The 21186-nt window shown below is 47.3% G+C and overlaps 1 protein-coding gene across 1 annotated transcript; it reads right to left on the bottom strand.

The window, feature by feature from the left end:
• Positions 1 to 745: 745 nt before the first annotated feature.
• On the bottom strand, positions 746 to 5199 carry RASL11B (RAS like family 11 member B). Its single transcript, XM_028508109.2, has 4 exons — positions 4871 to 5199; positions 4214 to 4270; positions 3012 to 3088; positions 746 to 2210 (listed from the first exon to the last, which is right to left on the bottom strand). Exons 1-4 carry the CDS (start codon positions 5010 to 5012, stop codon positions 1740 to 1742), a joined length of 747 nt encoding a protein of 248 aa, XP_028363910.1. The 5' UTR covers positions 5013 to 5199; the 3' UTR covers positions 746 to 1739.
• Positions 5200 to 21186: the final 15987 nt, after the last annotated feature.

Raw genomic sequence — 21186 nt, 5'->3', positions numbered from 1 at the left:
TTTAAGTTTAGGATTTAGTCCAAAGACACTGTTCCAGGTTCTTTGTGTGAACTTGAGGACATCACCCAAAACCAGAGGCTGTTTCTCTCATCTGTAGAATAGTTTCTCCTGCACGCTTCCCGCAGGGTTCTCCCAAGGAGTGAGTGTCAGGTGTGTGCAAGCACCTCCCAAACATCGGGGTGATTATTTGCTCCTAAAGGGGGCAACTCACTTAGCCTGCACAGAAGGTCTCTCTGGCCCAGGACACCCATGAGTGGCCTGGCAGCTCTAGCACATGCTCTGGTGGCAGGCGCCATGAGGGAGGGGCTCCCAAACGACCCAGGTCAGTGGCTCCGAGTTTCCACAGTGAGAACAAAGTACTTTTTGAAAGCAGCATACCCAGAGAAGAGATTTGACATCTTCAAGGCTGAGGCAAGATGTCCTCCCAGTCTAAAACGCAGCCCTGTCCGGTTCCGCTGGAGGGTCACCAAGGACATGAACAGGAGACGTGCTCTTTAATACAAAGTGGCGAACTACAATTTACAACACTCACAGGCTGTGGCCTTTGACAAGATTTTCGACTTATTTGTAAGCCTGTTTTCTCATCTACAAAGTGGAAGTCACAGCACCATGCACCTCTTGGGTTGGGACGTTAGAGTGATAACCATTGGAAGGCGGGATGCCCACCTCAACACACCCAACGTACCGAGTAATTCTTTGAAGGGCAAAAGGTGAGCGTGTCGATAAAGACCAAGTCAGACATCTGTTCTTTTAAAATGAGATTTATTGTACATAAAATAAATTAATTACAATTTAAGCCAAAGCATGAGTGGCTTTTTAAAGTGCATCTGTGTAGGGGGTTTGTGCATCTGTTCACTCGCTGTAAGACAGTTTTTGTATCTGAGTCATGACGCAACCAGGCCTGGGAAACAGCCCAAGGTCATTGCCATGTGCCGTTTACACAAATCACACCAAATTCAATGGACACATTTTTTTTTCCTGTACCCAATGCAAGTTTTTTTTTTTTTAAATTATACAGTCTCACAACTACTCAAAGTCTGGGGCTGAAGAGTTTGAGTTCCCAACCACTGAACCTCGGCCCAACGAAGCAGCCTCTACCATGTCAGGCCATATGAACTTACAGGAGTCTGGGTACACGACATTGTGGCCCGTAAGGTCCACCCTTTTGGGGGGGATGGGGAAATATTTTCCTTTGTTCTTTAAAAAGAAATCTGGGTACCCTTCAGGTTGGAAAGGCAATCTATAAGGAATAATGTTCCAGAAATGCAAATCGTCCTTGTAAGAGAAAAGCAATTCTTCCTTTGGGGTGGGGGGTGGGGTAGGTGGGAGAAGGAAAAGAAAGAAGAAAAAAAAGGAAAGCCTTTGAGAGCAATCTGTTCTTTCATCCCCACTGTAAATCACATCAATATATTTGGTGAAACTACAGTTGATCATCATTTACAAGGTAGTTAAGGACAAAATCCAAAGCAAGAACGCCCCCTCCCCCTCCACAGGAAAAGACATGGAGTACATTTCACATATCCACAGAGTGGCTCAGTGGGCTCATTCAAGCCTCATCGGTCCTGTCCCCCTGCTCAGAACAATGCTTCCTTTTCCGCACCAGTTCCATAGGCCCTCCTGGCCTCCCTGCTCCAGCCCCTTCTGGAACCGTGAACTACTGCCAGCACTCAATGTTCCTGCACTGGAAGAACCTCAGACTCTCTTCCTGGGAAGACCAAACCCCCTTGAGGGCCTCTGCTTCAGACAGAGGTGACAGTCCTCACTTTGGCAGAAAGGGCCTGCTTGAACCTCCTCTTCAGGTCCTGCATGTTGGGCGACTTGGGCCTGGGGATGAGGGAGGTTCTTCGCTTCTCCGGCGTGCTGCTCGGTGGCTGTTTGTGGCTCACTTCTTTGCACAGGACATGGAAGGCGTTGTAGACGTCGTTGTAATTTTCACTGACGGACACTTCATAGAACGAGCAGCCCAGCATGCTAGCCAGCTGTAGTCCAAGCTGAGGATCCACCTGTTTGATGTGCAACAGGTCAGCTTTGTTGGCCACGACCACGACGGGCAGCCGAGTGCCCAGGTGTACCTGCTGGACGTGCTGGTGGAGCTGGCCAATGAGTTCATAGCTCTTGCGGTCGGTGATAGAGAAAACGATCACCACAGCATCTGCCCAGCGAATGCACCTATTCAGCTGTTCGTTGCAGCTCAAGCCGTTCTCGTGGACCTGAAAGAGGGAGGTGATGGCAAGGTGAATGGCGAGTGTAGAAAAGAGCCCTGGCTTGGCTGGACGGAGAATTCAAAAGAGCTCTTTACAGTAATGCCAGGTCGCAAGCCATAAACAAGTTATATCCCCACACACTTCAGCTTTCTTGACAATATGTTGATCCAGCTGCACAGAGCTGGAATAAATAACAGTGCAGCTCACCACACTCAAGTGGAAAATTGACCTGCAGAGAACTCCATGCAGAGAGACTTTGTAGTTGCATAAAATGGGAAATTAACTGGCTAGACAGTAAGTCTGGGGAAGTAAAGATAGGAGCTGGAAGCATTTAAACCTGGATAACTGCCCAGTTCAAGAGGGGGGAGAAAAAAAACACACATACACACACACTAGCATGGCTCTTTTGTCTGTAGAGTAACTTTCCACAGTAAAAAGAGATTCCAAGTATTTGGAGACTATACCTAGATGTTTGATTTTTTTTGAATGGCAAACACAAATGTAAAAAGCGATCTTTTTAACCACAGCAAGGAAACTTTGCCAATTCCAAGTGCGTTTGATTTGGTCTTTCCTGCTGGGTAGAATCCTCCTAAGGGAAGATTTCTGCCCCTCAGCCAACTCTCCCAAATTAAGCTAGGGTAAGGCTGACCGACAGCCAGATACGACTGAAGTGTCAAACATGTAAAAGCCTCAGCTTCACTCCCCAAACTTCCCTCCTTCTGCAGCAGGAGGTGCTTTGAGAAGCGAACAGCTCTGCAGCCATGTAGACTCCCCACTGACTTAGTCACATGTCTCACCGCTTCTTACCTGAATACCTGGAGTGTCTTGAACCTGAATAGCCAGAGTTTCACCTTCTATTTGGACTTGTCTGGTGTAGAGATTACCTACCAAGACAAAAAAAAATTATGTTCATCCTTCTTGTACAACTTTGAAAACATGGTGGGATTTTTTTAACTTAGAAAAAAATTACAACCTGAACCAATGCACAAAAATAAGCTATAATTTATGCTAGACAATGGACTTAATTCAAATTTTTGGGAAACAACTATAATTTTAACTCCCTATTAGTGGATTTATTAAAACCAAGGCAAAGTTTCCAAGTTCTTGGAAGCTGATTTGTCTAATTTTAAACAGAACTTCCATATGTAGAGTATTTCCTTAAAGCAAATTTTCTTGCTCAGCATGTGTGGGATTTCTATTTTATTTTAGTGCTTTATCACTCTTTGACATATATTTGCATTTTAGCTATTAGATACAATGGCTTGTTCAGCAAATACTGTTATAAATGCACAGCCAACATTACCAACTGCAGTAAAAATGTGACATAACCATAGCCAGCCCCACATCAAAGCAGAGGCTGCCATGCCTTATCGTGGGATGGTTTATATAGTGCATTTCAAATAATCCCCTATAGGTACTTCATGTGGCCTAAGGAATGAAACAATTTGCTAACAGAACATAGGTTGAAAGCCCTTAAGCCTCCCCAATGGCTAGTTTTAATCATAGGGATTGAAATAGTGTCCTCTATTTATTCAGGAACTCTCCTAAAAATTCTAGTCATTTTTCTTTGTTAAGAAAAGAGAACTTTAGATTTACAACTGCTCTCCTTTGGCCTTTGCTTTAAAAGGTCACCTCTGAAAGGCAGCCAGCAGAGAGGGATAGGGGTGGGGGGAGGAGTGACCATCTTTTTTTTTTTTTTTATGACTTTTGCAGGCGTGTTTTGAAGGGAGAGGCTCCTCAGAACAAAGGGTGCTTCCAACCGGGGTCCCCATAGTTAAAACATACCAAAGGGAATACTTTCAGGCACTTGATAAAATGATGAATGGGCTTGGAATGGAATGAGGCCAGATGGCAGTTACGGGGGGCGGGGAGCACGGGAGGGGGCAAGCAAAGTTGGATGTGGCAAGATCCTGATGCTGACTGTCACTCTGAAGGAACCTGTCTGGGAGACACTGAAAAATGAGAACTGGTGCAGGCTGATGGTATTTTCTTCAAATTTCTATGCTCACCTGCATTTCTTTCGTAGTCACCAATGAATCGTTTGGTGAGGAACCGCACCACCAGGGCTACAGGTCAGAAAAGAGAAAGGAAAGAGGCTTAAACCTGGCACTAAAGTTCGATTGATCCGCACCCCATCCTCGGCCTGTAAAACAATTCTCCCAGAGAAAGCCGGCCAGCCACCAAGTGAAATTCCTACCCTCTCAGCTCTACCCTTCTTCCAGACACATGGACAGAGGGCTAGAAGGTATGGTGAATTATAGCTCTGTCCAGCCGAAAGGGTCATTTGGTCCACCCCCTCCTCTGAGCCAGGCTGAGCCGCACCTAAGCCTTCCAGCAGACAAATGTCTTTCTAATCTTAAAGGCCTGAAGGAGGGATTACATTCACTAAATCCCCTTTTGGGCTAGGCACTACCAGAGGCTCAAGAACCCCAAAGTTTTAATCCCCGTTGTGTCGGTGATGCGGGGAAGGTCGCCTGGCCATTCTGGATCCCAGTTTCCCTCATCTGTTGAAGGAGGGGTTAGAAGAGATGCTGGCTAGGGTCCCTTCGAAGGGGCAGCTGCACCTCTCACAACTCCCCTACCTCGTCTGCCCGCAATTCCCAGCGGGGGCCGCCCGCGTCCAGCCCCGGAGATAACCAGGTTCTCGCCCTAGTGCGAGGACTCACCGGTCTTGCCCACGCCGCTGGCCCCCACCACAGCGATCTTGACCAGCCGGCGGCCCGCCGCCCCCAGGCAGTAATCGGCCGCGGCGGCGCTGCCCGGAGTGGGGTACTCGGCAATGGTGCACATGTTCTGAATGAGGCGCATCTCCGCTCCGGCAGGGCTGCTCCGCGCAGGACTCGAGCTGCGGGGCGGGAAGAGGTTCGCACTGCGCGGAAGCGGGCGGGAGGACTCGGCCGAGGGACTCCGGGGCCGAAAGAAAAAAAAAAAACCAACAAAAAGAGCACTGGAGAGGTGCAGACGTACAGTTCGAGCGGGCTCAGACTCCCGGCTGGGACTGCACCCGGGCTGCGCGCGCTGTTTTCTCCGGGGTCGACCCCGCCCCCCGTCTCCCGAGGCCAATCCCTGGGCGTCCTACACGAGGCCCCGCCCCCAGCGCCAAGCCTGTAGGGGCGGCGGGAGCCTGTGCGGGGCCCCGTGAGCCGCGGGTAAAATGGAGCAGTGAGCCCGAGGGAGACAACGTGTGGGCCAGAACCCACAGCTCAGCCAATGACGGGCGCCGGGGAGGGCAGCACTGGGAGCTGGCCGGGGTCCCGCTGCGCCCGCACGGGGCAAATGCTGTGGCTGAGGGGTTGGGGACGCCTCGGGTGCTGGGTAGCTGGGCTCAGCTTGGAATCGGGCATGGTCTGGGTCTCACTAGAGCGTTTCACCGGCATCTGCCCTTCCCAACAACCACCAGCCCCCCAACACACACCGGGTGTCCAGCCTGCCCGCCCACTCCCTGCAGCCAACTAACCTCTCGACCCCATCCCCGTCCACCCTCTGGGAAACCTGCGCCCGGGAGGCAAGAGCCTCGTGGGTGTGAGGGTTCAGGGTCTGGGAACCCGTCATGCAGCCCCGGCATCGGCATCGTGTGTCTCATTAAATTGGGGAGTGATTGCACTGACTTGGGTGCGTCTGGGGTGGCATCCCGTATCATAGATATGCCTACAATGGCAATCAGTAACAAAGATCCCATAACTACTCACTTAAAATAGGAGTTTTGACTTGGGACAAAATAATGCCACCCGTTTGCCCGGAGACCCACATTCTCTTGCTCTTGTCCGCAGGGCGGCGGATCACTTACCTTCTGACAAGCTCACGTGAACGCACAGACTGTCCTGCTTGTACAGCATTCCCGGAGGCAAATCAAGGAGTAATTACAGAACAAGCTTTCCAGCGCCTCGCACACAGTCACACCTCCAACAAGAGCCCTGAAATGGAAAGAAACCTACCCCGGCTGTGTCTGGTTGCCGACTACATTGGGAAGCAGAAACCAGAAAGGGTCCGCATTTCGTCTCTGGTCATAAGGAATGGTGAGGTTAGTAAAGTGACTTGCCAAGGAAGATGTGTGCTTGCACTCATAAAATCCCAAGCTCCGAGGAAAGACATCTTTAATAGTAGGCTACACTCCCCAGCTAAGCAGTATTCTGTAGCTGCATCTGACTGCAAAATGTCATCAGACAGGTAGACCCTCCCCCTCTGCTCTCCACCCTCCCCACCTTTCCAACCGCGCCCCCAGTGTTCCAGGAGCTTTATCCTGGGGACAAACACTGGAGCTTTGTATCCACAGCCATATTAAAGGTGGAAGTGTAAAAGTATAAGCCAGTTCTCTTATTACACATGCCAGGCATCTAGTTTGATTCCCTCTTCCACCCTCAACTTAATTGAACAGGTATTTGATGGAATTTATGATGCTGACCCAATTCGGGCTGAGGTGAACTTTGTTGCCTACCTCCGTTTAGGAGTTCTCAAGGAATCCAAAGTGGAGGAAAGGTAATCACAAACTGCCTTGGTAACAAGTATTCTAGGATGAACAACGTAATTGGCAAGATATACAACCTTAGCAATAAATAAAATAAAAATTTGGCTTCTATGGAGGTCCCAGGAATGAAATAAATTCAGTCATTTGAATAAGGAGGGGAAAAAGAGCATTTAGAATATGTACCATGTCTTTCTGTATGGTTTAAATCAAATTTTAATTTTGATGTGCTATAAAATCAAATGTAGCAAGACTGTAATTACAGGTAACCATGTACTTTTTAAACCCCTCCCCCCAAAGCCTGTAATTCTATCATGCTTACATGGTGAAATAATTATGTAGTCTACACTTTTTGTTTAAATGCTTTTTATACACACACACATTCGCATACAGACATGACAAAAGTTGTCAAGGAGAATTTTGCTTTGACTTTAAAATGCTTCTGGGGCTTGATTTTTATTACCATGAGCCTGCACCAAGCCTATGATTTTCCTGTCTGAAACACAAAAGCTGAATTTGGTATTCTTATTTTAGGTCTAAATGATCTGTCTGTACTTTAAAGAACACAGAAAAGAAAGCAGCGAGAGAAAGATGGAGAAAAGAAAGAGGAGCTCTTCAAATTCCAAACATCTAGCAAATAGCCCCCTCCACCTCACCCTGCTTTCAAACGATGACACTGAGAGTCGCCCCTTCTTGGAAATTCACAGCATTACTAAAAAGGAAGGGGAGGGGGAAGGAGGATCGATATATACGGAGGGCTTGTTTGAGTCCAGGCTGTGCGTTAGGGAGGTAGTATACAAAAATCTCATTTTACCTTCCTGACAACCCTGTAAGGTAAATATCATCATTTCCAGTCGTATTAGCTATTGCTGCTTAGTAAATGACCCTGAACCTTAGTGGCTCACACTTCTGTGAGCTGACTGTGCTCAGCTGGGTAGGTCTCGTTCAAGATCTCTCATGTTGTTGCAGTCAGGTAGCAGCTGGGGCTGGAGTCATCTGAAGCCTCACCTGGGTGGGGCAGCCCAGATGGCTTCTCCACTCACAGTCTGCATTTCAGCTGCAGTGCTGGGGCAGCTGGGACTAGCCAGCCTCTCTCTCTCTCTCTCTCTCTCTCTCTCTCTCTCTCTCTCTCCCCACCTTTCCATGTGGTAGCGCAGATTCCTTGATGGCATGGTGGGTAGCTTCTCTGAGAGTGAGTATTCTAAGACAGGAATTGGAAACTGCCAGACATTTCAGGCTCCTGCATGGAAGTTGGCATAGCATCACTCCTGCTGCGTACTATCGGTCAAACAGTCACAGAGCCCACCCAAATTAAAGGGTGAGTGGCAGGGACATAGGTCGCACCATCAGATAGGAACAGTGTCAAGTAATTTGTGGCCATCTGTATTTTACTTTGTTTTATAAATGAGAAAGCAAAGTCTCAGGTTAAAAATTCCTCCAAGGTCAAATACCTTATAAGGGACAGAGCCAAAATCTGAAAAGGATAAATGAAATAGAGAATTGTCACAATGTTCACAGTGAAATGGTCTCCTATGATGCAATGCTACAAAGTGGTTGGAACTGCTCTCTCTGCCCTTCTTTCTCTGTTTAAGCTGAAAAAAAAAATGGCGTTGGGGACTAAAATATGATGAACTTGGGAAAGAAAGAAATATTTTGCCAACCTCTGATTTTGCCTGAGCACTCGGAGTTTCTATCACCCCCTTTGATGTTTATAGCTGATCTTAGATCTGAGAGCTTCCAGAGATAATCCAGTTTCTGGAATTCCTTAGTACACTGGAGTGTAAATTCAATAAATGCTTATGGAATGTCAGAGCCGTGGACGTACCAGGCATTATGTTGGGTTTCGAGTCCGCACTGGCAAACAAGACAGACGTTGCCACCACTGCAGTTAACATTTAGCATGGGAGACGGAGACATGAATGAGCAATTTCAATACAGTGAGAAGAAATACTGCTCCAGAGGAAATTCAGGAGCTGGAGAATTACTTGGTAGGACTAAAAACCTGGATTGTGGAAGTTAAAGAAGAATGTGGAAAAGTCTGAGTAGTTGAACAGTTTGTGTTTTGTGGATGCATGCATGTGTGTGTGCACATGGCAGAAGTATGGCCTGCTTGAGTGTGGTTGGTGTGGCATGTGAATGTCTTGCACAAGATGGACAGCAATTTGAACATGTCACCTAAAATGTCATATGGTGTGCTTGAGTGTGATATGGTTATGTTACAGATTTACATGCTTATGATTTTGTAATAGCAGATTCCACAATTTAGAAAAGGAGCATTATTTGTACTGGACCCTGTGTGTGAGCATGAAGCAGGGCCCCCAGACGGGGAGAGGTGGGTTAGGTTGCAAAGGACATAGTGTCTGCCAGGAGACAGTAGGTATTCGGTAAATATTTGTGGACTGTAAATGAAAACAAAGGCCTCACCTGGAGAGAACGATTTCAAGGAACAAAATAATCCCCCGTGAGTGGACAGGGAAAAGAGTCTGGTGATTTCTAAGGAAGGGCACACATATCAACGAAATAAGCCCCAGAAGTTGTGTAGCTCTCCCTTCCATGAGATCGTGCCCCATGGCAGCCAAATGGGCTTCCCTTCTGCCCGTGTCAACCAGAGTTTCTCCCAAAGTGGCCCCCTCTGAGCACCCAGGCCCTGACCAAGGACCAGACTTGTTTTTTTTTTGAGACGTTTGTGAACCCTGCTTGTTTATATCTAGTAAACAGACACCTTGTTAGCTATTTTAGACAGAACATTATTTAATTACCTGCATTCAGTATGGTCAGAAGGGCTGGAGTGGCGGGCTCTAGGCTGGGTGTGCAGAAATGACTACCAGAACTGACAAACTGGCCCACGCGGGGAGCTGCTACCTCTCCCATAATCAAGAAGATGGAGAATCAGGAACTCTCCACTGCCACTGTTGCTACTGTCTTTCCAGACCCACCAAGGTGGAGACTCAACTTGGCCAAAAATGCCAGTATCTCCACAAGGGAGCCTGGCGGCAGAAAGCAAACAAGACACGGAAAGATGGCCTCCTCCCTGCTTCTGCCACGCAAACCTTATCTGAGTGCGTCTAGTTAATGAAGTTGGTTTGTGTCCATTACCCAGGTGTGAGGAAGTCTGGAAAATGTGTTTAGCTTTCTGGTCTCAGCCGTATGTGCAGACACACTAGAAATGGAAAGGAAGACTTCCAGTCAAGATAGAGGCATAGATAAATGCAGCTTGCCTCCTTGCACAACCACAGCAAAACTACAGCTAAACTACAGGACAACTGTCACTCAGAACCTTCAGAAAACCAAGCTGTATGGAAGTCCAACAACTAAGAAGTTAAAGAAACCACATTCATCCAGACAGGTAGGAGGGGCCATGGGTCAGAGATGTGGGATGGGCTGACCCCACACCCTCATGTGGTAGATATAAATTGGAGGGATATCTTGGGGGTGGTCAGCCCCACACCAGCCCAGGGTTCCAGTGCCAGGAAGATAAATCCCCATAACTTCTGATTTTAAGAACCAATGCGGGTTGGGTTGGTAGAAGAAACTGTGGGATTCTCAGGCATCTCCTCTTGGAGGGCCCCACGCATGGACTTACTCAGACTCACTCCCTGTGGGCTCCAGCACTGGGGCAGCGCCTTGAGGGGCACCAGTGGTATATGGGGAGGAGCTAAAGTGTCTGGCATGGGGGTGAGAGCCGGGGACAGCTTCCTCCAGGACAGAACTTCAGAGAGTGGCCATTTTTTTCCTGAGCCCTCCACCTCACAGTACCACAGTGCAGGGGCAACACACCTGAGACTCCATCAGCCTGGCTCACACAGTTAGCCCTGCCCTGATGTTTACCTAAGGCTCTGCACCATCCAAATTACGGGCCCACCCAAGCTGCTAACCATGGCTTTTCCATATGAGTGGCTAGGCTACATGCAGTCTTCAGATCTTCCTAAATCCACTCAAACAAGCAACAACTGAGCCCAGCCCCCTTACCTCTCACTGAGTAGCCCCAGGCCCTGCACTAGCAGCAGCCATCCATAGATTGCTTTGTAGCTTACTCCGAGTAGCCCCAGACAGAACTCAGGCAGTGGCTGACCCTGGCCTGTACCACCAGGGAAACCCCAGAGCCCGCACACCCCGCGGACAGTTACATACTGTATTGGAGCACCACCGCCCAGCCACCTCCACAAGCCATGGAGGGAGGTGGTTTTTGGCCAGTGGTCACAGCCAGTCCCACCAGCTGTCTGGCCTGGGTAAATCCCTCCCACTGACCTGCTGACAGTACTTAAGACTCAACTACAAGAGGAAGGGGTACTCAGTACACACAAAGGGCAAACCTCAAGTACCCAGCTTGAGGGGTCGGGGAAGCTCTGCCGCTAGGCCCTATAGGACTCCCCGTACATTAGGCTGTGCTACCAAGACAAGGAGTCAAAGCAGCTCTACATAGACACAATCACAGGGAGGCTGCCAAAATGAGGAGACAAAGAAACATGGCCCAAATGGAAGAACAAATCAAAGTTCCAGAAAACGAACTAAACAATATGGAGATAAGCAATCTATCAGGTACAGAGTTCAAAAAACTGGTTATTAAGATACTCAAGGAAATCACTGGGTACTTCAACAGCATAAAATGATCTAATCAGAAATGAAGGTTGAACTAAGTGAAATTAAGGAAAATTTACAGGGAATCAGCAGTGGAGTAGATGAAGCTCAGAGTCAAATCAATGATTTGGAACACAAGAAAGAAAAAGATCTAATAAGAACAGCAAGAATAAAAAAGAATTCCCCCCCCCCACAAAAAAATGAGGATAATGTAAGGAGCCTCTGGGACAACTTCAATCATTCCAACATTTGCATCATAGGGATGCCAGAAGGAGAAGAGAATGAGCAAGAAATTGGAAACCTATCTGAAAAAAATAATAAAAGAAAACTTCCCTAATTTGATGAAGGAAATAGACATACAAAGCTAGAAAGCACAGAGTCCCAATCAAGATGGATGCAAAGAGGACCATTCTAAGACACATCATAATTAAAATGCCAAAGGTTAGAGATAAAGAAAGAATCTTAAAAGCAGCAAGGGAAAAGCAGATAATTACCTACAAACAAGTTCTCATAAGACTGTCAACTGGTTTCTCAAAAGAAACTTTGCAGGCTAGAAGGGATTGGCAGGAAGTGTTCAAAGTGATGACAAGCGGACCTACAACCTAGATCACTCGCAGCAAAACCATCATTTAGAATGGAAGGGCAGATAAAGTGCTTCCCAGACAAGGTAAAGCTAAAGGAGTTCATCATCACCAAGCCATTATTATATGAAATATTTAAGGGACTTATTTAAGAAAAAGAGGATCAAAACTATGAACATTAAGATGGCAATAAATACATAACTGTCAACAATTAAATCTAAAAAACAAACTAAGCAAACAAGCAGAACAGAAACAGAATCCTAGATATGGCGAACATTGGGATGGTGGCCAGTGGGAAGGAGACTCAGGGGGAATGGGAGAAAAGGTGAAGGGATTCAGAAGTACAAATTAGTACTTACAGAACAGGCAGGGGGATGTTAAGAGCAAGTACAGGAAATGGTGTTGCCAAAGAACTTACATGCATGACCCACGGACATGAACAAAGGTGGGGGGATTGCCAGAGGCAGTGGGGGGTGCTGGATGGAGGGTGGCAAAGTATGAAAAATTGGGACAACTGTAATAGCACAGTCAAGAAAATATAATTGTAAAATGTAAAGGAAGCTGAGTGTGAACCCACCACTTCCTTCACACTTCTCTAGCGTCCCCAAAACATAAAGTCCCAGAAAAGGAGATATAAGTCCCAACCAGACATTTAATTTTTAATTACAAAAGTGTGTAATGTGATTCTTTTTTAATTTATTGCTTTGAGATGGCTATTCAAGACCACTATTATCACTGATTTCATGTAACATATATCAGCACCCATCTCTGTTTTCCTGTAGTCTGGTGCAGGGAGCATGTATGGATTTAATTGCTTAGACTCCTTTTTCATTCTTTAGGAAGAACACCGTATTTTCCTTTAGAAACTCCCCGGCCCATTCTCATTTTGCTCAAGTGGTGCTGGTGGGGTGACATCAATTCCTGATTTCAGGGGTGGGCACCAGTAAGCCACAGGTATTCTTCCAGGGCTAGCCCAGTGAAATTCAGGGTGCTCAGAGGAGAGTTTTGCAGGGAAAGGGATGGTAACACAGCTGGTGGAAGGTGAGACTGGGTCTCCAGGGTGGCCTGGGTAGCCATCTTGGATGGGGGAGTCAGCCCCTTCCCTGGGGGAGTCTGCTGCATAAGGAAGCCAGCCCCAAAGAAAGCAAACCCAAGAGGCAGAGTAAGCCCAGCCCCTGATGGCATGTTTTCAGGCCTCGCCTTCAGCCATGCCTGAAAATCCAGACTTCCCCCTGAAGTTCCAGTTACTGGCGCTGACACAGCCACTTTTTAGATAAAGCTGGTTTGAGCTAGATGTGTCACTTGTCCTGAGCAAGCCCTTACACATTCTGTTTGTGCGGAGTTGTGGCCTCTGCACGAGTCACTCTGAAACCGACCCCTCATACCAGCCATGTGCCTCATTCAGAGCTCAGCAACTGCTCCGTCACTGGAAATCACAGCTATCAGGCTGTCCCTTCCTATTTATTTCACCTTTGTCTCTGTCAGCGCTATCCAGCAATCTACAGAAAAAAACACACAATTGAAAAAAAAAATTAGTACATCCAGACAATGGAATATTAACTAGCACTAAAAAGTAATGAACCATCAGCCATGAAAAGACGTGGAGGAAGCTTAACTACATATACTAACTGGAGGAAGGCACTCTGAAAAGGCTACATGATTCCAACAACGTGATGCTCCGGAAAAGGCAAAACTAAGAATGCAGAGTAGGAAGGTCAGTGTTTGCTGGAGAGGGCATTGGGGAACAGGTGCAGCACAGAGGACTTTTAGAGCAGTAGAACTGCTCCACATGATACTGTGATGGTGGACACACATCATCATACGTTTGTCCAAACCTATACACTGCACAACATCAAAGTGAGCCCCAGCAAGACCTATGGAATTGCGTGACAGTCCTGTGTCACAGTAGGTCCATCAGTTGAAAGAAGTGTGCTTCTCCAGTGGGGGATGGTGACAGTGGAGGAAGCTCTGCATATGAGGGAAACCCTCCAAAATGGAATTTATTTATGAAAAAATGTGTACTTACATGTTTAAACATCAGTCACCTTCAAAGGACTCTCTATTTGATGCAATAGCCCTATCGAGACATGTTTTCCACTGCTCGGACCAGTTTTTCAGATCATTGATTTTGATACCTTTTAGTGCTTCGACCATTTTTTGTTTCACCTCTTCCACATCAGCAAAACGTTTCCGCTTGAGGACATTTTTTTAGCCAGGGAAACAAAAACAAAAGTCACTCAGGGTGAGGTCAGGTGAATAGGGAGGATGGGGCATGGGGGTCATGCCGTTTTTGGTCAAAAACTGCTGAACACTCAGCGCAGTGTGGGCAGGTGTGCTCGTTAATCACCATCAGGAAATGGACAAATGGGGTGAAAGAGTCTTCACAAAACTTCACTGAAGCCGCACGCAGCTTCTCATAACAACGCCATCTGGTACACTGGTACAGATGGGATACTACAATATTCATCTAGCAAGGGATGCCTGTACTATAAGGGGCCCGCCCTCCAGAAGATAATTCTGGTTTTGGGGGGTTCCCCCCATATGTGAGAGCAAGGACTGTATGAGAAATCTATACCTTCTGCTAAATTTAGCTGTGAATTTAAACTGCTGTAAAAAATCAGTCTTCTTATTTTCAAAAAGGGATGTTATAGGGCATCTAGTTCATTTCCCTCTTACAATGTCTGTACTAAGAAATTGTCCAACTTAACCTAGAATACTTCAGTAACGGGAACTCCGCCATCCACAGCAGCACACTGGCACTGAGCAGGTGTCTTTTCTCCGACAGCCCCTCCCCAGAAAGACAGACTTGGGCGCACTCCAGCTTCCACACACCCGGTCCATTGCTCCTTTGCTTTTCATGGTAGTTTGGAAGGGCCTGAAGATGCAAAGGGGAAGGGAAAGGTGGCCGCCTGTGACACGGGACTGCAAGGGAACAGCGAACACAGGAGGTGTGCTTCCTGCACTTGTGTCGAGGACTGCTTGTCATTAGCATTTTTAATATTCAATTTTAAAAATGGAAAAGAACCATGACTTGGAAACAGCTGTTGAGTTAAAGAGGGGAAGGAATTCATTCTGAGCTGCTCGTTTCCTAAGAGATCTCTGAGGACGGCAGTGGGGACAGAGATGACTTAGCACAGCGGAGGGTTCCACCCGGTGGCTCTGTGCCATGCGTATTGGGTGTCTCACAGCCCTGTGCATTCCGCTGTGGGGAGCTGCGCCCAGTTCACAGGGGTGCTCGGGGATTCTCTCTTGTTAGTCTTCCTTTAAGGAGACACTGGACTGAAAAGCAGAATCCCTGGGTTCAAAAGGCAAAGTGGTATGGAAAGCAGATTGGAATTTATTTGAATAAAAAGGATACACACACACACACACACACACACACACACACACACCCTCTGGCCATTAGAAAGATCACCGATTGACTAGAGAACAATTTAACTTTGAAAAAAAGTAAGATCTTTACGTCCCTGCAGTGGGCCTCCCCTCCCCTCTCACATACCTTGGCTGGTTTCTATGGCAGCACATGGCCCACGTTCCCCCCTCTCTACGCCCCTAGAAAAGAAGGGCTAGTGTTCTGCAACTACATTCCCTTGCTGCTCTATCAGATTTTATCTTTCTTATTCTGGAAGGCTTCCTCCACCCTCCTTATTTCAATGAACTAGATAAACTGAAGGTAAGAGAAAAGATGAAAATAATTCTCTTTTTCGTTCAGGGCAAAATCTGAGATTTTCCTACTGTTTCAATGATTTGAGGCTTAATGGCCCAAGTCATTTTTTTCCTGGGAACATAGAACACCTGTTTGATCAACAATCTGATGACAATAACTCAGAATGATTTCACGTTTTAAATGTTACTTGGGATGACTAGTGAATTTCCACTGTGTTTTCACTGGGAGCAGGAAAACGCACAGTTCCCTCCTTCCCAGAGCCTCCAGAACATCGAACAGCATTGGAACTAACGTGATGGCAGCATTAATGGAAACAGTGCTGGGAGTTCCCTTAGTTAAATGAAAGGTCTAAAAATACTGCAGCTACACCATGCCAATGTTCTCTTGGATCCTTTAGTTCTTTTCTTCTTTGCTTCAGTGGGAAGAATCCAACAGACGTGTTTACCTGCCCCTTCTCTCTCTAACCATCATTGGTACAGAAGACAAGGTGAAGAGAAGTAAGTATCGGCCCTGGTCCCTCAAGAATGAGGGTTCTTGGGATATTTGACAAGATACTGTGATCAAGAGATAAGGCCCAAGCAAGCAGAAAAGGTTCAGAAAGGTTCAGACAATTGAGTCAGTTGTTTAACAGAACCCTGGGTTGCAAATTCCTCAGTCGATTGGACACACCCACCACAGGCCTGCTAACTTCCCCTGGGGGTGCCTATAGAGTCACCTGCGGATTCTTTAGGCATCCTTATTTGTTTTTGCACAGATGGCAAAGCCTCTCCCCCAGGCTCTTATGCAGTTTCTCAGCATAAGGTGCTAAGCTAAAAAGAAACAGAAATTCATCATAAACATCCACCTAGGATACAAGGAAAAAGAGGAAAAAACAAGCTTCACTCCCCACCCCCACCACCATCCCCCAAATCACTGGGAAGATGAGGGGTTAAGGTTAGTTTGGGGCCAAGGCCACTGATTCTCATTGCTCCATCTGGATTTCAGAATTACAGTAACCATAAAATACCTCCTAAGCCCTAATTAGCACCACTGTCTCAGAGCGCTCAGTAGTGGCTAAAAGATCATGGGTCATAATGTGGATCATAGCGGCGGAGCCCCCAGTCAGCAGAGGTATGTAAGTTACTTGGTTGGTGAAAATACAAATAGCTGATGTGATCATTTGTTAAACAAGTGTGAAATTCGGTCACCACCAAAAAACATTTGCATGGTAACAGTAGCACTGAGATACCTACATCGTTGTGCATTTTCCTTCTGATTAAAAAAGAAAATGGATAGCAGAGGAGAAAAATTTGACGTGCCAGTTTTTAGGAAATGCACAGATGACTCATGGTTCCCCTTGGTGTGACAAGGGTGCGGGTTTCTATATAAAGAAACAACTTAGCTCCAAAATAGAAGCTGCACACAGCAGAACGCAGCTCCTGGAGGGTTACACATTCCGAGCATGAGGAACACGAAGGCTGGTATGCTGGGGCATCGCCTCTGGGAATGTCGGATGAAAGCATTATTAATTCATTTGGAATGTAGCTATCCACTCCAGAACCTTAAGTTTTTCAAGGTAGGAAGACTCTAGCATAATTTGAAATAGTTAACTGGCTCTAAAAACAAACTAACAAAAGTAAAACTTAATTTTTTTTGCAAAGAATATGTACTCCCATGCTAACTGGAGCATGTATTTAGCTTAATGAAATAAAAGTTATAACAGATTTTGTGCCCCATAATATGTTGAATATCCAGTGAGATTAGGCATGTATGAAAGTACCCTGTAAATTATAAAAGTTTAGTACCTTTATATATTTATTATGAGAACGAAGCATGTTGGGAAGTATCACAACTCCCTCAGATCCTCTCCCAAATTTCTCTTCACCTGGACCTAGATGAGGAGATAGGCTGGACGACCACACGGAAAAATTTATTCCGTTCATTTGCCTAAACGCACAGGAGAGCCAAAAGCCAAGGCATTCCTCTGTTCCCTCTCCATGGGCAAGAGATAGAATCATTTGTTTTGGACAAGCTACTGCACTCCATTAGCAGCCAGACCCACGGGGACTTTAGGGCAGAATGAGGCAGGCTTCTGGCTGTCGCAGCCCATGCCAGGTGCTGGAACCCAGTGGGAACAATATGCAGACTGTTGGACTGGGCAGCCTCAGAATCAAGGAGCTTCTCAACAAGCATGCAAAGCAGTAAGACCATGGCAGCCTCTCCTTCCCCATTATGAAGCAACGTCGCCCCTACGGGGCCCTTCCGAGGTGTGGCCTGCCTCCATCTGGCCCGCCAGTCTTCCTCTGCGGTTTGAAGGAGGCCCGGTGCCCCTTGGGTGTGTGCTTTTAGCTCGTATTCTTCACCATTGCACAGGCTACATTATTTGTCTGTTTGTTTATTGGCCAACTTTCCACACTAAAGCATAAGCCCCATGAAAATAGAGATATAATTTTCCCTACTCTATCTCCAGAATCTAGAAGAGTGCTTAGCACATAGTGCATATGAGCACTTAACTGGTGTTTGTTAAACAAAATGAATGAATGAATCTGTGCATTTTGTATGCATTGAGAAGGGAGATAGTAGAGAGAGCCCGGGGAAGCTAGAATGGTGCCGGGGATGCCGGGGAGGGCAGGACCGGAGGGGTTGGGGAGGGCTGGGAATGAGAATGCAGATAAAGACCAGCTTCGGAGGTGAGACAGGTGCTCTGGCCACTGGCTCGGTTTTGGCTCACTCTGTCCACTGATGCCAGTAGACAGACGAAGAGGACAACTTTGCAGTCGGAGGTGACCTCAAGGTGGAGAAGATGGAGAGAGTGCTGCTGATGGCTGACAAGGGTCTCAGGGAAGTAGAATAAAGTCAACGGCTCAGAATGGAGTGCAGGACCAGGAAATGGCGTGGCGGTGGTGGGGAAGGCTTGAGGAGCACAGAGCAGGCCAGCTACATCCACTAAAAATGCTCTGGAGAACCAAAGGACCAGCGGAAAGGAAAGAATAGGAATATGGAGTGTGCACGCATATTGTGATTTATGAAGTATTTGGTCTTCATCCACAGTTCCTGGCTCACAGCTCCCAAAATCCCTTGGAAGTTCCTAAATGTTGAGAGTGAGAAAGGTATCTTTTGGATGATGAGTCTCGGATTCGGACGAGTGGCTGATTCCAGAGTCTGAGTGGGAAGTGACTCTAGGATGTCCGTGCGGAGCCCGCCTGCAGGGAGAGCGATGGGGACTAATTCCCGAAGCTTCCCTGTGGGCGTCTCATGCTAAGGCAGTGCGTGAATGGACGTACAGGCTGGAAGGTAAGCTCACAAGGGCAAGGACTGAACGATTTTCCACCTCTGTAGTGCAGCCTGGCACACACTAGGTCCAATAGGTAGTTGCTGAATAAAACAAATGAACAGAGCAGATTAGGTGCAAGAACTGGCACTGTCTCATGTGGGTCTTATCAAGGCCTTTAGGGGACTTGCATGCCCTCCTCTACGATGAAAACTAATGCCTATTAAGCACATCCCACGTCCCAGGCACTGTTCCAGTTGCTCTGTGCATAGTGACTCGTTTGCTTGCTGTCACAAACCCACAAGACGAAGCTAATACACAGGGATGTTGTCATCCCTGTGTACCGAAGTGTGACCAAGGCCCGGGGAAGATGGGCAGTTTGCTCTGACAGAGCTAGGAAGTGGGAGAAGCAACATGGGAACCCAGACAGTCCAACTCCAGAGCCCCACCACCCACAACTCGCTGCCCACTCCTCATAAGGCCCCCCTGTCCAGCTACGCAGGGCAGAGTCCCCTTTATCCTCAGCCTTTATCTCACCTTTTCATCTTTTATGTAACTGGCAGGTGGAGGAGGTTTGTAGTTGGAATGGAATGTGTGAAATGCAAGGAGGAAGAGGGCAGCAGGCTGGAAGGAAGCTGGAGGCCCACGCTGTGCTGTGTGTGTGTGCGCGCGCGTGTGTGCTGGGGGGAGTGGACAGTGAGGGGAGTTAGGGGCAGTGGTCACTAACAGCGACTTCTCATATGACCGGCCAGGGTAAAAGCGTTTCCTGCTGCTACAGCCATGTGGGTCACTACTACAGGGCAGCGATTTGACCAGGGTGTCGCCTGTGTCGATTCAGGGTCAGAGCACAGGAAGTTTAGGACTGGCTACCCGGGAAAGCACCACCAAACCCAATACTCCCGGTTTATTCCCATCTCAGGGGGACGACAGGGTGTCACTTCTTGAAGTTAACCTGAGCCTCCGGCTCCACCGCCTCTTCATTTTGCCCAGGGGTCTCAAGGCTGGAAAACTACTGAGAATTGAGTCCGTGGAGTGGAATTTAACTCCAACCATGAGCAAGGTTCTCTGCAAGGGGCTTTAAAAAAAAGGAAAAATAGCATTCACCTATTTCTTGGTGTTTTGCTTTTTCCACCTTCTGTCCTTCTGTTACATAACACCGGCCCCATGCTGAGCGGGGACAATGCTTCACAATAGGCCCGAGCCTGGTGACCAGCAGCGCATCTGCTGAATGCTGGTGGCTGTTGACAAATGCCACAGCTCCACTTGAGCATTAATCATCCCCAGAACCTTCGATTGCTTCATATGTCCTGCCCATGTGACCATTGTGCATAGAGACGACAGGCTCCCGCGGGGGTTGGAGGGGAGGATTCTATTTCTGTCGTGGGCAGTAAGTTTGTTCTACTTCCCTGGCAAATATACTTACCTTCAATTGCCCCCGTCAACGTGATGTTGAAAAGTTTAGAAAGTTGGTACTTTTTCCAATGTTAAAACAAAAAGAAGATACTCCAGAAATACTACGTATTTAACTCTGAAACAGGGTAAGTCAAGGTTATTTGTTAGATCACCTGTGTGTGTGAGGCCAGGTTAAGGTCCCTGAAATAATCTGATGCGACCCCTCCCCCCAAGGAATATGTAGTCTAGTTAGGGGGGCAACTCTACAGAGGAAAGCTTGGATGCTACGCGATGGTGCCTAAAAATCGTATCAAATTGTGCTTCAGAAAGAGAAAGATGAATGTAGCTGGAGTGCCAGAGATAGGAGGTTCTTGGAGGAGCCAGGAGCTGAGCTGGACCATGAAGGGTGAATGAGATTGGGATGAGAGAGCAGTTGAAGGAGGAGGGACTGTGGCCTCATTGAGAGTGGTGGCAGCGGCCGCACTGACAGAGGAATTGTGTTAGGATGGGTGGGAACGCAGACTGAATGAGGAAGATGTTACCCGATTACGTAAGGACTCGTAAACTGGAAGGCACGGCATTCAGACCTGAGTGTTTGTACTTGTCAGTGCCAAGACTGAGTGGGGAACCCCAAGGTTTCAACATGTAGGAAGGGGTCTCATGGTAGCCAGTTAACCCTTCCGGAGCCCATCAGCATGACAGGTTTGAATCACTAAGAAAGAATTTCCTGAAACCTAACTGTTTGAACTACCAAATAAGAAATATGGTAAGCACGACTAACATCAGAAACGGACTGCAATCCAATGGTTGACTTGCATTCTGGTCCATTTCTGGTCTTTGTCCGAGAGACACAAAGGGACTAACACCGCTGATCCTGGTGCCTCGACGTGCAGAGGCAGGAGTCCATGTGCGTGGTCAGGCAAGAGTAAAAGGGATGGGGGAGAGGGGACAGAGGGTAGCCCGAGTCTGGAGAAAGAGGATGAAGAGGGCAAGGAACCTAAAGAACTGGCTGCTTGAACAGCACTTGTTCAGAAGTTAAAACAAGCAGTTGA

The sequence above is a fragment of the Phyllostomus discolor genome, chromosome 1 (assembly GCF_004126475.2).
Source record: "Phyllostomus discolor isolate MPI-MPIP mPhyDis1 chromosome 1, mPhyDis1.pri.v3, whole genome shotgun sequence".
Classification (NCBI taxonomy): Eukaryota; Metazoa; Chordata; class Mammalia; order Chiroptera; family Phyllostomidae; genus Phyllostomus; species Phyllostomus discolor.
The sequence above is the reverse complement of the archived record's forward strand: the minus strand, read 5'-3'. Positions and strand labels throughout refer to the sequence as shown.

Bases quoted from the DNA above. Each gene is read 5' to 3' on its own strand.
- RASL11B (XM_028508109.2), bottom strand. From the start codon at position 5,012: ATGCGCCTCATTCAGAACATGTGCACCATTGCCGAGTACCCCACTCCG. The intron at 4,271-4,870 runs GTGAGTCCTCGC...TCTGACCTGTAG, and splicing joins CAGCGGCGTGGGCAAGACCG to CCCTGGTGGTGCGGTTCCTC. The intron at 2,211-3,011 runs GTAAGAAGCGGT...TCCCTCTTTCAG, and splicing joins AAGACACTCCAGGTATTCAG to GTCCACGAGAACGGCTTGAG.